The sequence below is a fragment of the Erpetoichthys calabaricus genome, chromosome 7, assembly GCF_900747795.2.
Source record: "Erpetoichthys calabaricus chromosome 7, fErpCal1.3, whole genome shotgun sequence".
Classification (NCBI taxonomy): Eukaryota; Metazoa; Chordata; class Cladistia; order Polypteriformes; family Polypteridae; genus Erpetoichthys; species Erpetoichthys calabaricus.
In genome coordinates, this window is record NC_041400.2 from 172,409,334 (window position 1) to 172,422,577 (window position 13,244).

Here is a 13,244-nt window from a genome sequence, read left to right on the forward strand (position 1 = left end):
ACGTTGTCTTTAATTTTTCACTTAAGCTTGCACTTAAGTCTTCAATCTGCCTCAAGAATGATTTAAGATATGAAGAGGTAGGAGAAGTGACGGCGAAGGTGGTAGGGATGAAAACGGCGCCCATACACATGTGCAACACGGCAGCCCTGCTTGCCGCTGCCGAGAGTTGATTCTACAATAAAATAAAATAAAAATAAAAAGAGGAATAACCTTGGCAATCAATCATCACCCCGAAAGCGGATAGTAAACGTCACATAGTATATGTGTGCCAAATTTCAGGTCAATTGGTCAAACGGTTTGCGAGCTACAGGTGATTTAAAATCCTGGACAGACAAACGGACAGCCATGGTAGCGTATTATATAAGAAGATATTTATAAATTTTAAAAATTTAAATAAATGTAAAAATAAGTAAATAAATAAATTATATTATATTTATATTAGTCAGTCAGTCATTGTCCAACCCGCTATATCCTAACACAGGGTCACGGGGGTCTGCTGGAGCCAATCCCAGCCAGCACAGGTCGCAAGGCAGGAAGAAATACCGGACAGGGCGCCAGCCCACTGCAGATTATTATCATTATTTATTTATTTATTATTTATTATTATTGTTGCTATTTATTATTATTATTTAACTTATTTATCAGTTATCAGTTAGTTATTGTTGGTTTTCTTTTATTGTATTTTTTTTGCATGAGTGGTCATGCAAGAAGAAGACTAGTGAAGGAGGCCAACAGAGACCTATGAGGCCTCTGAAGGAGTTCCAAGTCACAGTGGCTAAGATTGGAGAGACTGAACAGACAACAACTGCTACCCTTGTGCTTCACCAGTTATAACTTTATTATTTAAAAACAATATACACAGAGAATTGACGAGACGGCACAGGGGAGACTCTGAATTCAGCTGGAAGAAAGTTCTATGCTGTGATGAGTCCAAAATTGAGCTTTTTGTTCATTGCAATTTAACACCATGTTTGAACACTACATGTTATCAAAAATGCACCGCCCCACTGTGAAGCATGGTTTTGGTGGTGGTGGAATCTCTGCTGCAGGTCCTGGAAGACTTGTAAGGTAAAATGAATACAACAAAATACTTGGAAATTCTGGAGGAACACTGATGAAGTCTGCAAGTAACCTACACTTTGGGAGAAGATTTGTCATTCAGTTGGACTATGACCCCAAGCATAAAATGAAAGCTACATAGGAATGGCTTAATAACAATATCAATGTCCCGGCATGGCCAGGTCAGAGTCCAGACCTCATTCCAAATGAGAATGTGCGTCTGAATAAAGGCTGTTCAGTCACAATCCCCATGACACCTGGCGGAGCTCAAGCAGTTTTGCAAAGAAGAATGGGGAGAAATGTCAGTGTCCAGATGTGCAAAGCTGATAGAGAGAGACCTGGGCACACAGACTCAAGGCTGTAACAGCCAAATACTGACTTTAAGGGAAAGAATACTTATAAGATCAGTTATTTTGTGTTTTATATTGGTAATTAATTTAGACCCCTTTGCATGGAATTGTTTTCACTTTGACATTAAAGAGTCCAGCCAAGTTATGTCCATTGAGATTCAAAGTTGTGTAATAATAAAAACTTCCAAGGGGATGAATACGTTTAATCAGCACTCTAATTACGGAGACTAAATGGCTGTCAAAAAGATAATTTTTTTAGTGTAAAGCCGCTATTTAAACATACATAAAGTTTATAAAGATCTATATAAATTATGAGTTTACCAAATGTCATAAATGCCTTCTTTTTGTTTATGGCGTGTGCTGAAAAAAAATCTCGAAAATATGACTTTTACCTTGATACTGTATCTAGACATTTACATTTGAAGCTGATTCCCTATTTCTCCTCAAAAATAAATTAACTTTTTTAAAGCCACTTACAGTAAGAATGCATTGGGTTGGCCATTGACCACAGTAGTCAACCTGGCCTTCCCATTAGTTGCTCATACTTAATACTCATACTAATTACTTGCAGGAGGAGGTGGACCCCCACAGTGTACTACTTACTCAGCCACCTTTCCCTGGGTAAGATCCTCTGTGAAATGCGTCTGCACAATTTTTTACCAATGGGTGTTATGAAGCCCTTCTCAAGTCATATCCTTAATAGGTGCTAGCTGATAGAACTTCATGCTCTGCTTTGGGTCTCCTATTGCAGAGTTTGAGCCCATGATGACGCTCACTCGTGGTGACATTCTTTATGAAGCATATCATACCCTCCCTATTGATAGGGCCTGCTACAAAACACCATACAGCAATTACAAGTACCCATCCCATTACAGCAGGGAAAATTAAGGATGGCATGGAAGCTCAAGTTAAACCAATTAGCTCTTTCCTTCAGCAGAATGGAAGGTTCAAAAGAGCAAAGCATTTTGAAACTTTCAAATGATACAAGATAATATTATAAAGGGGAAGATCTAATATAATGATCAAGCAATCTAATTACTTAGTAGATAATGGGTGACTAATGGCATTTTTATGATTGGCTTTTGCCAGTTACTTTTATAGCAAGTACCGAAAATAGAAGGACATCAACATAATTTAAGTATTGTTTCATTTCCCTCCTGTCTAGCTTCTGTCACAAGTCTTGCATTTTCCAGCACAGAAAATATTAGGTTCCTGTTTCGTTTCTCCCTTTCACTATCCTGCTCCTATTGCTCAACACAATCATGGCGCCCTGCTTGTATAAATATTCTTTGGCATATCTCATAACTCATTTCTGGGACCCTGTTGGAGATGACCTATAGCCCTAAACTGTGTAGAACACCGTACCTCTGGCTAAACCCACTCCAGATGTTTGAGCTTAAACATGCCCTCTAGTGGCTACTAATACACTAATACAAATGTAGCATAATAGAAAGAAATTAACTTTTCAAGAAATATGGATTCTATTTTTAGTCAAGTCAAGTCAAGTGGCTTTATTGTCATACCATGTATACACAGTATGGCAGCATACAGTGGCACAAAATAACATTCCCAGGACTGCAATGCAATATATACATAAATACAGGACAAGTGCAAGACAGGTAAAGAACTATATTATAATAGACAAGTAAATAAGTAAAAAAATAATAGGTACTGTAAGTGACTAGATAATAATAATTTGAAATTGATTGTAATGCATAAATAATAAATAACAGTAAAACTAATATTAAATAAAACAACAGTAGTGACAAGTGAAACAAATATCAAGTCAAGTCAAGTTGGGGAACATGCACTGGTACAGTCCTTTGCCGCACCCACCACACAATGAAACAGCTTGTGATCCCGGCTGGCAACCCCCCAGGCAGACATATAGTCCAGTCCCACCCGGAAATGACCCTCTATCTGCCACAGCCAGGTGTTATGTGGGCGACCCCTTGGCCTGGTCCAGCCACTCGGATCCCCAACAATGAGGATCCTCCTTGGAGACTTGCTCCACATGGCCATAGTGCCGTAGCTGATGCTCTCTCACAATGCAGATAATGTGCCTCATTCGGGAGTCCATGAGCAAATTGCTCATTCAACACAAAGTCTAACTAACTGTACCTAAGGATTTTCCGGAGAGACACAGTACCAAAGGAGTCCGGTCTTCGTCTGAGGTCACTGGATAGCATCCATGTCTCGCAACCATATAGCAAGACAGGAAGCACCAGGACTCTAAAGACTTGGACCTTCATTCTTTTGCATAGATATCGGAAGCACCACACAACCCTTTCCAGTGACCTCATGATTGTACTGCATATAAATTTGCTACTAGGGGCAAGTCTGAGGGCAGGGGGGCAGCATAGAATTCAGTATCTGGACAGCTAAGGGGTAGAAGATCTTGTAAGACCTGGCAGAACCAGTTTGGATGCTGCAGTGCCTTCAGCTGGATTGAAGTGGGACAAAAAGATTGTGGGTGGGCTGGGAGTGGTCCGTCATGATATTGTAAGCTTTGTAGATATAATGATTTATAAAGAGGTCTTCAATGGAGGACAGAGAGGACCCTAATATATACAGTGGCAAGAAACATTATGTGAACTCTTTCAAAATACCTGCATTTATGAATAAATGTGTCTTAAAATAAACAATAAACAATCTGGTTTAACTAAAAAATCACAACTTGCTGTTGTACATATTGAACACATCATTCAAATATTTGCAGTGTAGGCTGGAAAAAGTATGTGAACCCATAGGCTGATGACTTCAACCACAACTAATTGGAAGCAGGAGTTAGCAAATCTGGCATTCAGTCAGTGAAATGAGAGCAGAGGTGTGGCTTAGAGATACTTTGACCAATAAAAAAGACTCAAACAGGTTGAGTTTGCTATTCACAAGATGAATCTGCTGATGTGAAGCATGCCTTGCTAAACAAAGATTTCAGAAGATGTACGATCAAGGATACTTGATTTTCTTAAAGGTGAAAAGGGTTATAAAGTAATTTCAAAGCTTTTAGATATTCCACAGTTAGGCAAATTGTATATGAATGGGGATGATTTAGCACTGAGGCTGCTCTCCCTAGAGGTGGGCACCCAGCCAAGATGACTCAATAGGCACAACACAGTGAGCTAAAAAGAATCCTAGAGTAACAGCTAAAGGCCTGAAGGGATCTTTGGAACAGGTTAACAAGTCTTTTCATGAGTCTACCATACGCAATACATTAAACAGACACCTAGAAGGAAGCCATTGTTCTCAAAATAAAACATCACTCCACACCTGAAGTTTGCCAAAGACCACCTTGACACTCAACAACACTATTGAGAAAATGTTTTGCAGACTGGGTTGAATTGTTCAAAAAGAATATGGAGCTGAAAAAATGGCCTTCAAATGGCACAGAATACCAACATGAAAACATCACTCCTAATGGTGAAGTTTGGAGGAGGGAGCATCATGATTTGGGGTTGCTTTGCTGACTGGGAGCCTGGACCGCTTGCTATCTTCAAAAAGAAAATAAATTTCCATGTTTATCAAGGAATCCATTAGGTAAAGACAGGGTGGCTGTCCAGTCCAGACCTTAAACTAATGGAGATGCTGTGGAATGACTTCAAGAGAGCTATTCACACAGGACATCCTAGGAATATGGCTGAGCTGAAGCAGTTCTGTAACAGATAATAGTCTGATCTAAGTCTGATCTGCAGCTACTGGAAGTGCCTGTTAGAGGTCATTGCTGTCAAAGGAGGTTCAACCACTTATTAAATCCAAGAGTTCACTTAGTTCTTCTATGGCACACCGTGAGTATTCAGTGAGTAAGTGTTCAATAAGTATACGAACGTTCATAATTGTTTGTGTGTTACTAGCGTAAGCTTATTATGCTTTTCTATTCTTCTAAATTATTTGAAAATCAAATCACATTTATATGACCAATTAATGTGGAAAACCAGGTCATTTCAATGGGTTTGCATACTTGCCACCATATAATTAACTGATATTTTAATTTGTGTGTATCTTTGAGAAGCATTCAGTGTATGAAATGTGCCATATAAATAACATTTATTATTATTACTGGTGTCAGTTTTTCCAAGCCTGGAGAAATGCTTGTAGACATTTGGTGTTCTTGTGTGCCATTCTTATAAGATTTATTTTGCATTTATTTTGGAGTGCAGCAATCCATGAACTATTTTGTACATATTCAGTGAATGTTTTATTCTTAAAGACTGAATTGTCATTTTGCAACTAGTCATTTAACATTGTCCTTTCTTCTCCTCCATAGTCAGATATTGATAATGATCTTGTGGGGGACACCTGTGACACAAACCAAGACAGGTATGCTTTCATTGCCAATCATTTAATCAGTAGCTTTATTTCTAATTTTTCTGTTGGTGACTGCAGAGGTTTCATCATTCATCACAATTAGCATCATTACTGGTTTACCAGACATGTTCCAGGTTTATGCAGTTTAGCTGGTTGCCCCACAAGTCTTTTTCCTCCAATCGCCATGGTCTTGGGCATCGTTTGGAGTGAGACTTATGATTTTCTTACCATCAGACACCATCTCCAGTTACATCTTCTTTGGTCTCCTCCTTGGTTTCATATCCTTCACCTTCATCTTTGAGCACATCTTCACCCAATTATCTTCTCTCTTTTATCACCTTAGTCTACTTCTCCTGAGCACATTTATCATCTCCACACCGTCTTTCTCTTAACTCAGCATTCATCACCTTCATAGAAGAGCAACTAGACTAAAAGATATGAGATATGAAGAGAGACTATAGGAGTTGAAATTTCCAGTTTAAGCAAACTGAGTTTAAGAGGTGGTAGAACTGAAGTGTTTAAAATAATGAAAGGAATTAGTAAAGTGGATGCCAACTGTTACAACAAAAAATCTTCAACAAGAACTTGAAAACACAGTTTAAAACTTGTTAAAAGCTGTTTCCATGCAGATGTTAGAATGTTTTTCTTTGTGCAAAGAACCACAGAAACATGCGATAAATTGCCAGGTAATGTGATGAAAGGTATGATCTTTGGGACCTTTAAATCTCAATTTGATGTTTGGAAGATCTAGGTGAATAAGTTGGATGAACATGTTGGGCTCAATAGCTTGTACTCCTCACAATTGTTCTAATGTTCTTAGTCTGTGACACTCCATACATCCACCTGAGCATTCTCCTCTCTATTCTTTCCCGCTCTGCTTCACGTCCCACCTTCAACAGCCATGTGTCACTGCCATGTAGCATACAATGCCTTACATAGCTTTCATAAACTTTGTCTGTACTGCCAGAAACATTTGTTTAGAAGTCAGAAGAAAAGATAGATCACAGAATTTCTTATGTGACCTGTTTCCCTTACTGTCATGGCTGAGCCCACTCCTCCATGTGCACTCAGTATGTCACCTAAGTTGTAGATCTACAGATGTAATGTAGAATGGATAAATCTTTTACTCCTCTGGCCTGATAACAAAAATTACATCTGTTTTTTTTCCTTTACAGGCATGAAGCCATACTTTCTTTTGATTCCTGATTATTTTCACTAGCATTCCATCAGGAGTATTTGATAGGACCCACACTCCAGTAGATCACCTTGTCCTTTGTATGGGCTGAACGGCCTGTTCTTGTCTATATTGTCCTAATGTCTAATGTCATTCACACCTGATGCTTCTGAAATGTCATTTATTCTTGCTACCACTGTTTCAGCACATTTATTTTTCGTACTCCTCTCATTCAACTTTCACACCTTCAGTCTCGGAACTTTCTTCCTCTTTTCTTGATGCCTCTAACTAACAGACTTCCTAAGACCAAGTGATATTGCAGTACAGAAACTTCTCTATGGATCATTTTCACATTTTTCATCATGTCTCAATTAACTCTTCTCACTTGTAAATAGTCTGTTGTGCTCTTTACACCATCAGAGTTATACAGTATATCACCAACTTTTGTGACTCCTTAATAGCATAGTGTTGAAATCCAAACTCCAGAATTCTCCAAGATTCTCCTGATACAAAATTTAAATCCCATATGGACTCCTTCAAAACCATCATTGCTCACTCCAACATTCCCATTCAAGTCTCCATCCATTATGATCACCTTCTACTGAAACACCCCATATGTTGCTTAATTCATCCTAACCCAAAATTCATCTTTCCTTTCATTACTTCTACAATCCTGTAGGGCATATGCTGTATGGGCTAAATGGTTTAACATTTGTTTGGATTACACCATCATCCATCCCTGGTCACACATTTTGGTAATGGTCAACCGTGAACATTCAACATCTGGACTGCACTGTCTTCAGACATAGTTTTCTTTTCTACCTTGTTAGCAATAAGAGAACTCTAATCCTTGAGCACGGAGTGAGCTCTCACTCAGACAACACCTTCTGTGAAGCATCACCACTACCGTGTCTCTTATGTTACAGGCATGTCACAGTGGACTTTAAGTTTTCCTGTAAACTTTTATTATTTTTTCATATTTTAATAAATAATAAATCATAATTTTTAGTCTGCATCCTCATTAACTTCATTTTACTTTCTGTTGTACACTCCTCTAAATTAGCATAACACATTTATTATACTTCATTCAACACAGAGATCTTTTTTGATAATAAAGAATTTTCAGAATTGTCTTTTTTTTTAACAGTGATGGAGATGGTCATCAGGATAGCAAAGACAATTGTCCCACCATTATTAACAGCTCTCAACTAGACTCAGACAAAGATGGATTGGGAGATGCATGTGATGACGATGATGACAATGATGGCATTCCTGATGAACTTCCACCAGGACCTGACAACTGTCGGCTGGTGCCAAATCCAGATCAAGTGGACGACAATGGTATGTTTTTAGTTCTCATTGCTTTTAAATATTTCAAACAGGGAGCATACTTTGAAAAGTACAGGATCAAGTGTATATTTTGTTTGAGGTAAATATTATTTTTTTTTTTTGGGTGGTTAACACTGATACCTTCTAGATTCAGCATTCTGAGTTCAGATCATGCAGTCAGCCATTGCCTGTGTGGAGTTTGCACGTTCTCCACATATGGGAGTGGGTTTACCTTACACATGGCCAAAGACATGCAAGTGAGGTTAGCTGGTAACTCAAAATTGGCTTTGCAATGGATTGGTGCCTTGACCAGGGTTGTTTACTCCGTTCTTCCAAGTGCTGCCATTATTATCTCTGCCGTCTTAAGACCCTAAGCTGAATTAAGTGGGTCTGAGCACATATGTTATGCATTGATCTTGGTGGCCTGCATGAAGACTCAGTGATTAGTGTTGCTACCTCCATGGTCCAGCTTCCTGAGATACTAGTTTTTGTCTCCTAGTTGAGTTTTCATATTCTCCCTGTGTCTGCATGAGTCTTTCACCCACATCCCAAAGACTTGTTGGTAGGTTGATTCCCAATTCAAAATTGACCAAGTATGAGTGTGGATGTGTGCATGAGTTCTCATGATTTGGCACGCCATCCAAGGCTGATTTCCCACCTTGCTCCTAATACCTACGGAAAAGTCTCTGGATCCTGAACCTCTGAGTTGAATTAAACATGTTGGAGAATGTTATATAACCACCCTTGATTTTAAGATTGGGGTGTATAATGTTAGCATTGTCAATTCTCAGCCCTTCATTCCTGGGTTCATTCTTGCCTGCAGCTTGCATGTTCTCTTTGTGTACATGAAGGTTTCTGAGGTTTGCAGTTAGGAGATTGGCGGCTCTAATTACTCTGTTGTGAATAATCCCAGTGATTCTCCTCCAATTCTCCAATTCATATTTTGTAATCAACAGTCACCCCATTTGGTCGATTAGTAACTATTAATATCTAGAATAAGTTGCCCTATCTAATACATTTTCCAGAAAATATTTTAGTAATGTATTATATACAGTATGTAATGCTTATATACTGCACTAGCTGGGAGTTGATTCATACCTGGTGACATGGATCGTGGACTATCTTAAAGACAGACCTCAGTATGTGCGTCTTGGGAACTGCAGGTCTGACATTATGGTCACCATCACAGGAGCGCCACAGGGGACTGTACTTTCTCCGGTCCTGTTCAGCCTATATACATCGGACTTCCAACACAACTCGGAGTCCTGCTACGTGCAAAAGTTCGCTGACAACACTGCTATCGTGGGCTGCATCAGGAGTGGGCAGGAGGAGGAGTATAGGGACCTAATCAATGACTTTGTTAAATGGTGCGACTCAAACCACCTACACCTGAACACCAGCAAAACCAAGGAGCTGGTAGTGGATTTTAGGAGGCCCAGACCCCTCATGGACCCCGTGATCAACAAAAGTGACTGTGTGCAGATGGTGCAGACCTTTAAATATCTGGGAGTGCAGCTGGATGACAAATTAGACTGGACTGCCAATACTGATGCTCTGTGCAAGAAAGGACAGAGCCGACTATACTTCCTTAGAAGGCTGGCGTCCTTCAACATCTGCAATAAGATGCTGCAGATGTTCTATCAGACGGTTGTGGCGAGCGCCCTCTTCTACGCGGTGGTGTGCTGGGGAGCCAGCAATAAGAAGAAAGACGCCTCACGCCTGAAAAAATTGGTGAGGAAGGCAGGCTCTATTGTTGGCATGGAGCTGGACAGTTTGACATCTGTGGCAGAGCGACGGGCGCTCAGCAGCCTCCTATCAATTATGGAGAATCCACTGCATTCACTTAATAGTATCATCTCCAGACAGAGGAGCAATTTCAGCGACAGACTGCTGTCACTGTCCTGCTCCACAGACAGATTGAGGAGATCGTTCCTCCCCCAAACTATGCAACTCTTCAATTCCACCCGGGGGGGTAAATGTTAACATTTAACATTATACATAGTTATTGTCTGTTTTTTACCTGCATTATTATCAATTTTTAAATTTAATATAGTTTATTGTATCAGTATGCTGCTGCTGGAGAATGTGAATTTCCCATTGGGATTAATAAAGTATCTATCTATCTATCTATCTATCTATCTATCTATCTATCTATCTATCTATCTATCTATCTATCTATCTATCTATCTATCTATCTATCTATCTATCTATCTATCTATCTATCTATCTATCTATCCCCCGTGGCTCAGCCCACGTAGTAGTGAAACAGGACAGTGAGGAGGGCCCTGCCCCGCTCCCCACTCCTGACGTTACGTTTCCCCCTTCCCTTGGCCCGCAGCCTCTGTCTCGAATTAGCGTGAATATTTCGCTCCTGCAAGTGAACTATGATTCTTAGCACGATGAGAGAAGTTGCAAAATCAACTGGAATGTTCAAGCAAGTTATAAAAAAAAACCCAATCTAAATCTATTAAGTAGTTCTCTCGTGAAATGTGGACAGACATACAGACAGACAGACGTTGGATTTTATATATATAGAGATGCAATGCTTTTAGATATTAATTGAAAAGTGTTGCAAGCAGTCTATTTACATAGCTCAAAAAATTTTATGCGTGGTTGGAAGACAGTCACGTGTACTGTTGGACCTGGGCACCAGTGTTCCCGCTATGCTCAGGTAGTATTTTGCTGGGGTTAAGATACATGTTAGAGCTGAAAATCAACTGCAAGCACCAGTTTCTGAGTGAAACACATGCCTGAAGCCCAGCGGTGGGTAAATTAGCGGCAATAATGTTTTGTGTGTTATCATAAACTTATGCACCCACTTTTCCTGCAGGTTCCCAAGCTGATGCAGCAGCAGTTAGCTTCTAATCAAGGCTGTCATCTGTATGTCTTACTGGAACAGACATTCATTAGGAAAATTAATAGGCACACTATACTAATACTAGATAGGACCTCCTTTTGCTCTCAAAACAGCCCCAGTTTTTTTGTGGTATGGATTCCTCAGGATGTTGGAAACATTCCTTTGAGATTCTAGTCCATGTTGACATGATTGCATTATGCAGTTTCTGTGGATTTGTCAGCTGCATGTTCATTCTGCGATTCTCCTGTTCTGCCATATCCCAAAGGTGTTGTAGTGGATTCAGTTCAGGTGACTGAGAAGGCCACTGAACTCATTGTCATGTTCACGAAACCAGTTTGAGGTGACTTTTGCTTTGTAACTTGGTGCATTATCATGTTGGAAGTAGCCATTAGAAAATGGGTAAATGGGCCATGAAGGAATGCATGTGGTCAGCAACAATACTTAAATTTGGCATTCAAGCGAAGATTGATTGGTATTAATGGGCCCAAAGTATACCAAGAAAACATTCTGCACTCCATTATACCACCAACCAGCCTGGACTTTAGACAAAAGGCAGGTTGGGTGCATAGATTCATGCTGTTGGTGCCAAATTCTGACCTTACCATCTGTGTGCCTCAGCAGATACTGAGATTCATCAGACCAGGCTATACTTTTCTAGTCTTCAACTGCCTAGTTTTGGTGTGTCAGCCCCACTGCAGCCTTGTCTTTCTGTTATTGGCTGACAGGAGTGGAACTCGACATGGTCTTATGCTGTTGTAGCCCATTTGCCTTAAAGTTTGTTGTGTTGTGCATTCTGAGATGCTTTTCTGCTCATCTCACTTGTACAGAGTGGTTATTTGAGTTAACATATGTCTTTCTGTCAGCTCAAAAAGATGTTTTCACCCACAGAATTGCCGCCCACTGGATGATTTTCCTTTTTCGCACAATTCCACATAAACTCCAAAGACTGTTGTGTATGAAAATCCTGGAAATCAGCAGTTACAAAATTACTCAAACCAGTCCATCTGACACCAACTACTCATGCTACAGCTGAAATAACTGAGATCAAATTTTATCTCCATTCTGATGTTTGATGTAAATATTCACTGGAGCTCCTGACCTGTCTTTATGATTTTATGCATTGTACCGCTGCCATATGATTGGCTGATTAGATAATTGCATGGATAAGCAGGTGTACATATCTTCCTAATCATTTTTTTCCGTAACGCCTTGAATTCTGTCATTCTTCATCAATATAGTGCTATGCTATTGCGCTGTAATTCTCGGTTGTTAGTACACTCAAAATATCAGTTGTCAGTTCTGGTTTATTTTCCTGGCAGACTGTGTTTTTGTCTCTTCTTGGTAAAATGTTTTCTGTGGGGCTGGTGACCTCTACATAGACTGTGATACCCTGACTCAGTACAAATTAGCATCCGAAAGCTTTTGCTGTCAGCTCTATTGACTGTTTGTTTGTTCACTCATCGTGCACATCATCATCATCATTATCATCATCATCATCTTCACTATATTAATCACTATTTTCTGTGTTTACCCAGGTTAGGTGCTTGGTATTAATGGGCCCAAGGTATGGCATCAAGCTTTTTTTTCTCCATACTTCTCAACAACAACAACAATTTATTTTCTTGTATAGCCCAAAATTACACAAGGAATGCCTCAGTTGGCTTTAACAGGACCTGTTTTTTAACAGCTCCCCAGCCTTGACTCCCTAAGAAGACAAAAAACTGCCAAAACTAAACCTTTTAGGGAAAAAAATGGAAGAAAACTTGGGAAAGGCAATTTAGAGAGAGACCCCCTTCTAGGTAGGATGGACGTGCAATGGCTGTCAAAAATGGGGTAAATACAACACACAAAATTAAACACAAGCTTGATGGCCAGTCTATCATGGCCACCTCAGAAATACAACACAACAGTACAAACTACAAGGCAAAATGTGAGAATAGATGATACTACTCACTAAACACAGAACAATCACATATGAGGATACAGATTTATTCATAATTAACATAAATAAAAAACAACAATATCTGTCCATCAGCCAATTGTTGAACCATAATCAGATTGTAGAAAAAGAGTAAGACCTTCCAAACACAGTCAGGGTCCTGGGGATCTTGGCCAACAATCTGCAAACTGGCCATTGTATAGTTGAGTCAGCGCTGGGCCAGCCAATCTG

General features: G+C 39.7%; 1 protein-coding gene across 1 annotated transcript in view; it reads left to right on the forward strand.

Moving 5' to 3' along the window:
- The window catches only part of thbs4a (thrombospondin 4a), a 160,166-nt gene that overhangs the window by 99,365 nt on the left and 47,557 nt on the right, over window positions 1-13,244 (forward strand). Inside the window, exons 15-16 of the mRNA XM_028805726.2 lie at window positions 5,674-5,726; window positions 8,036-8,229. Of these exons, the coding sequence (XP_028661559.1) occupies window positions 5,674-5,726; window positions 8,036-8,229 (247 nt within the window). The remainder of the gene's footprint in view (window positions 1-5,673; window positions 5,727-8,035; window positions 8,230-13,244) is intronic.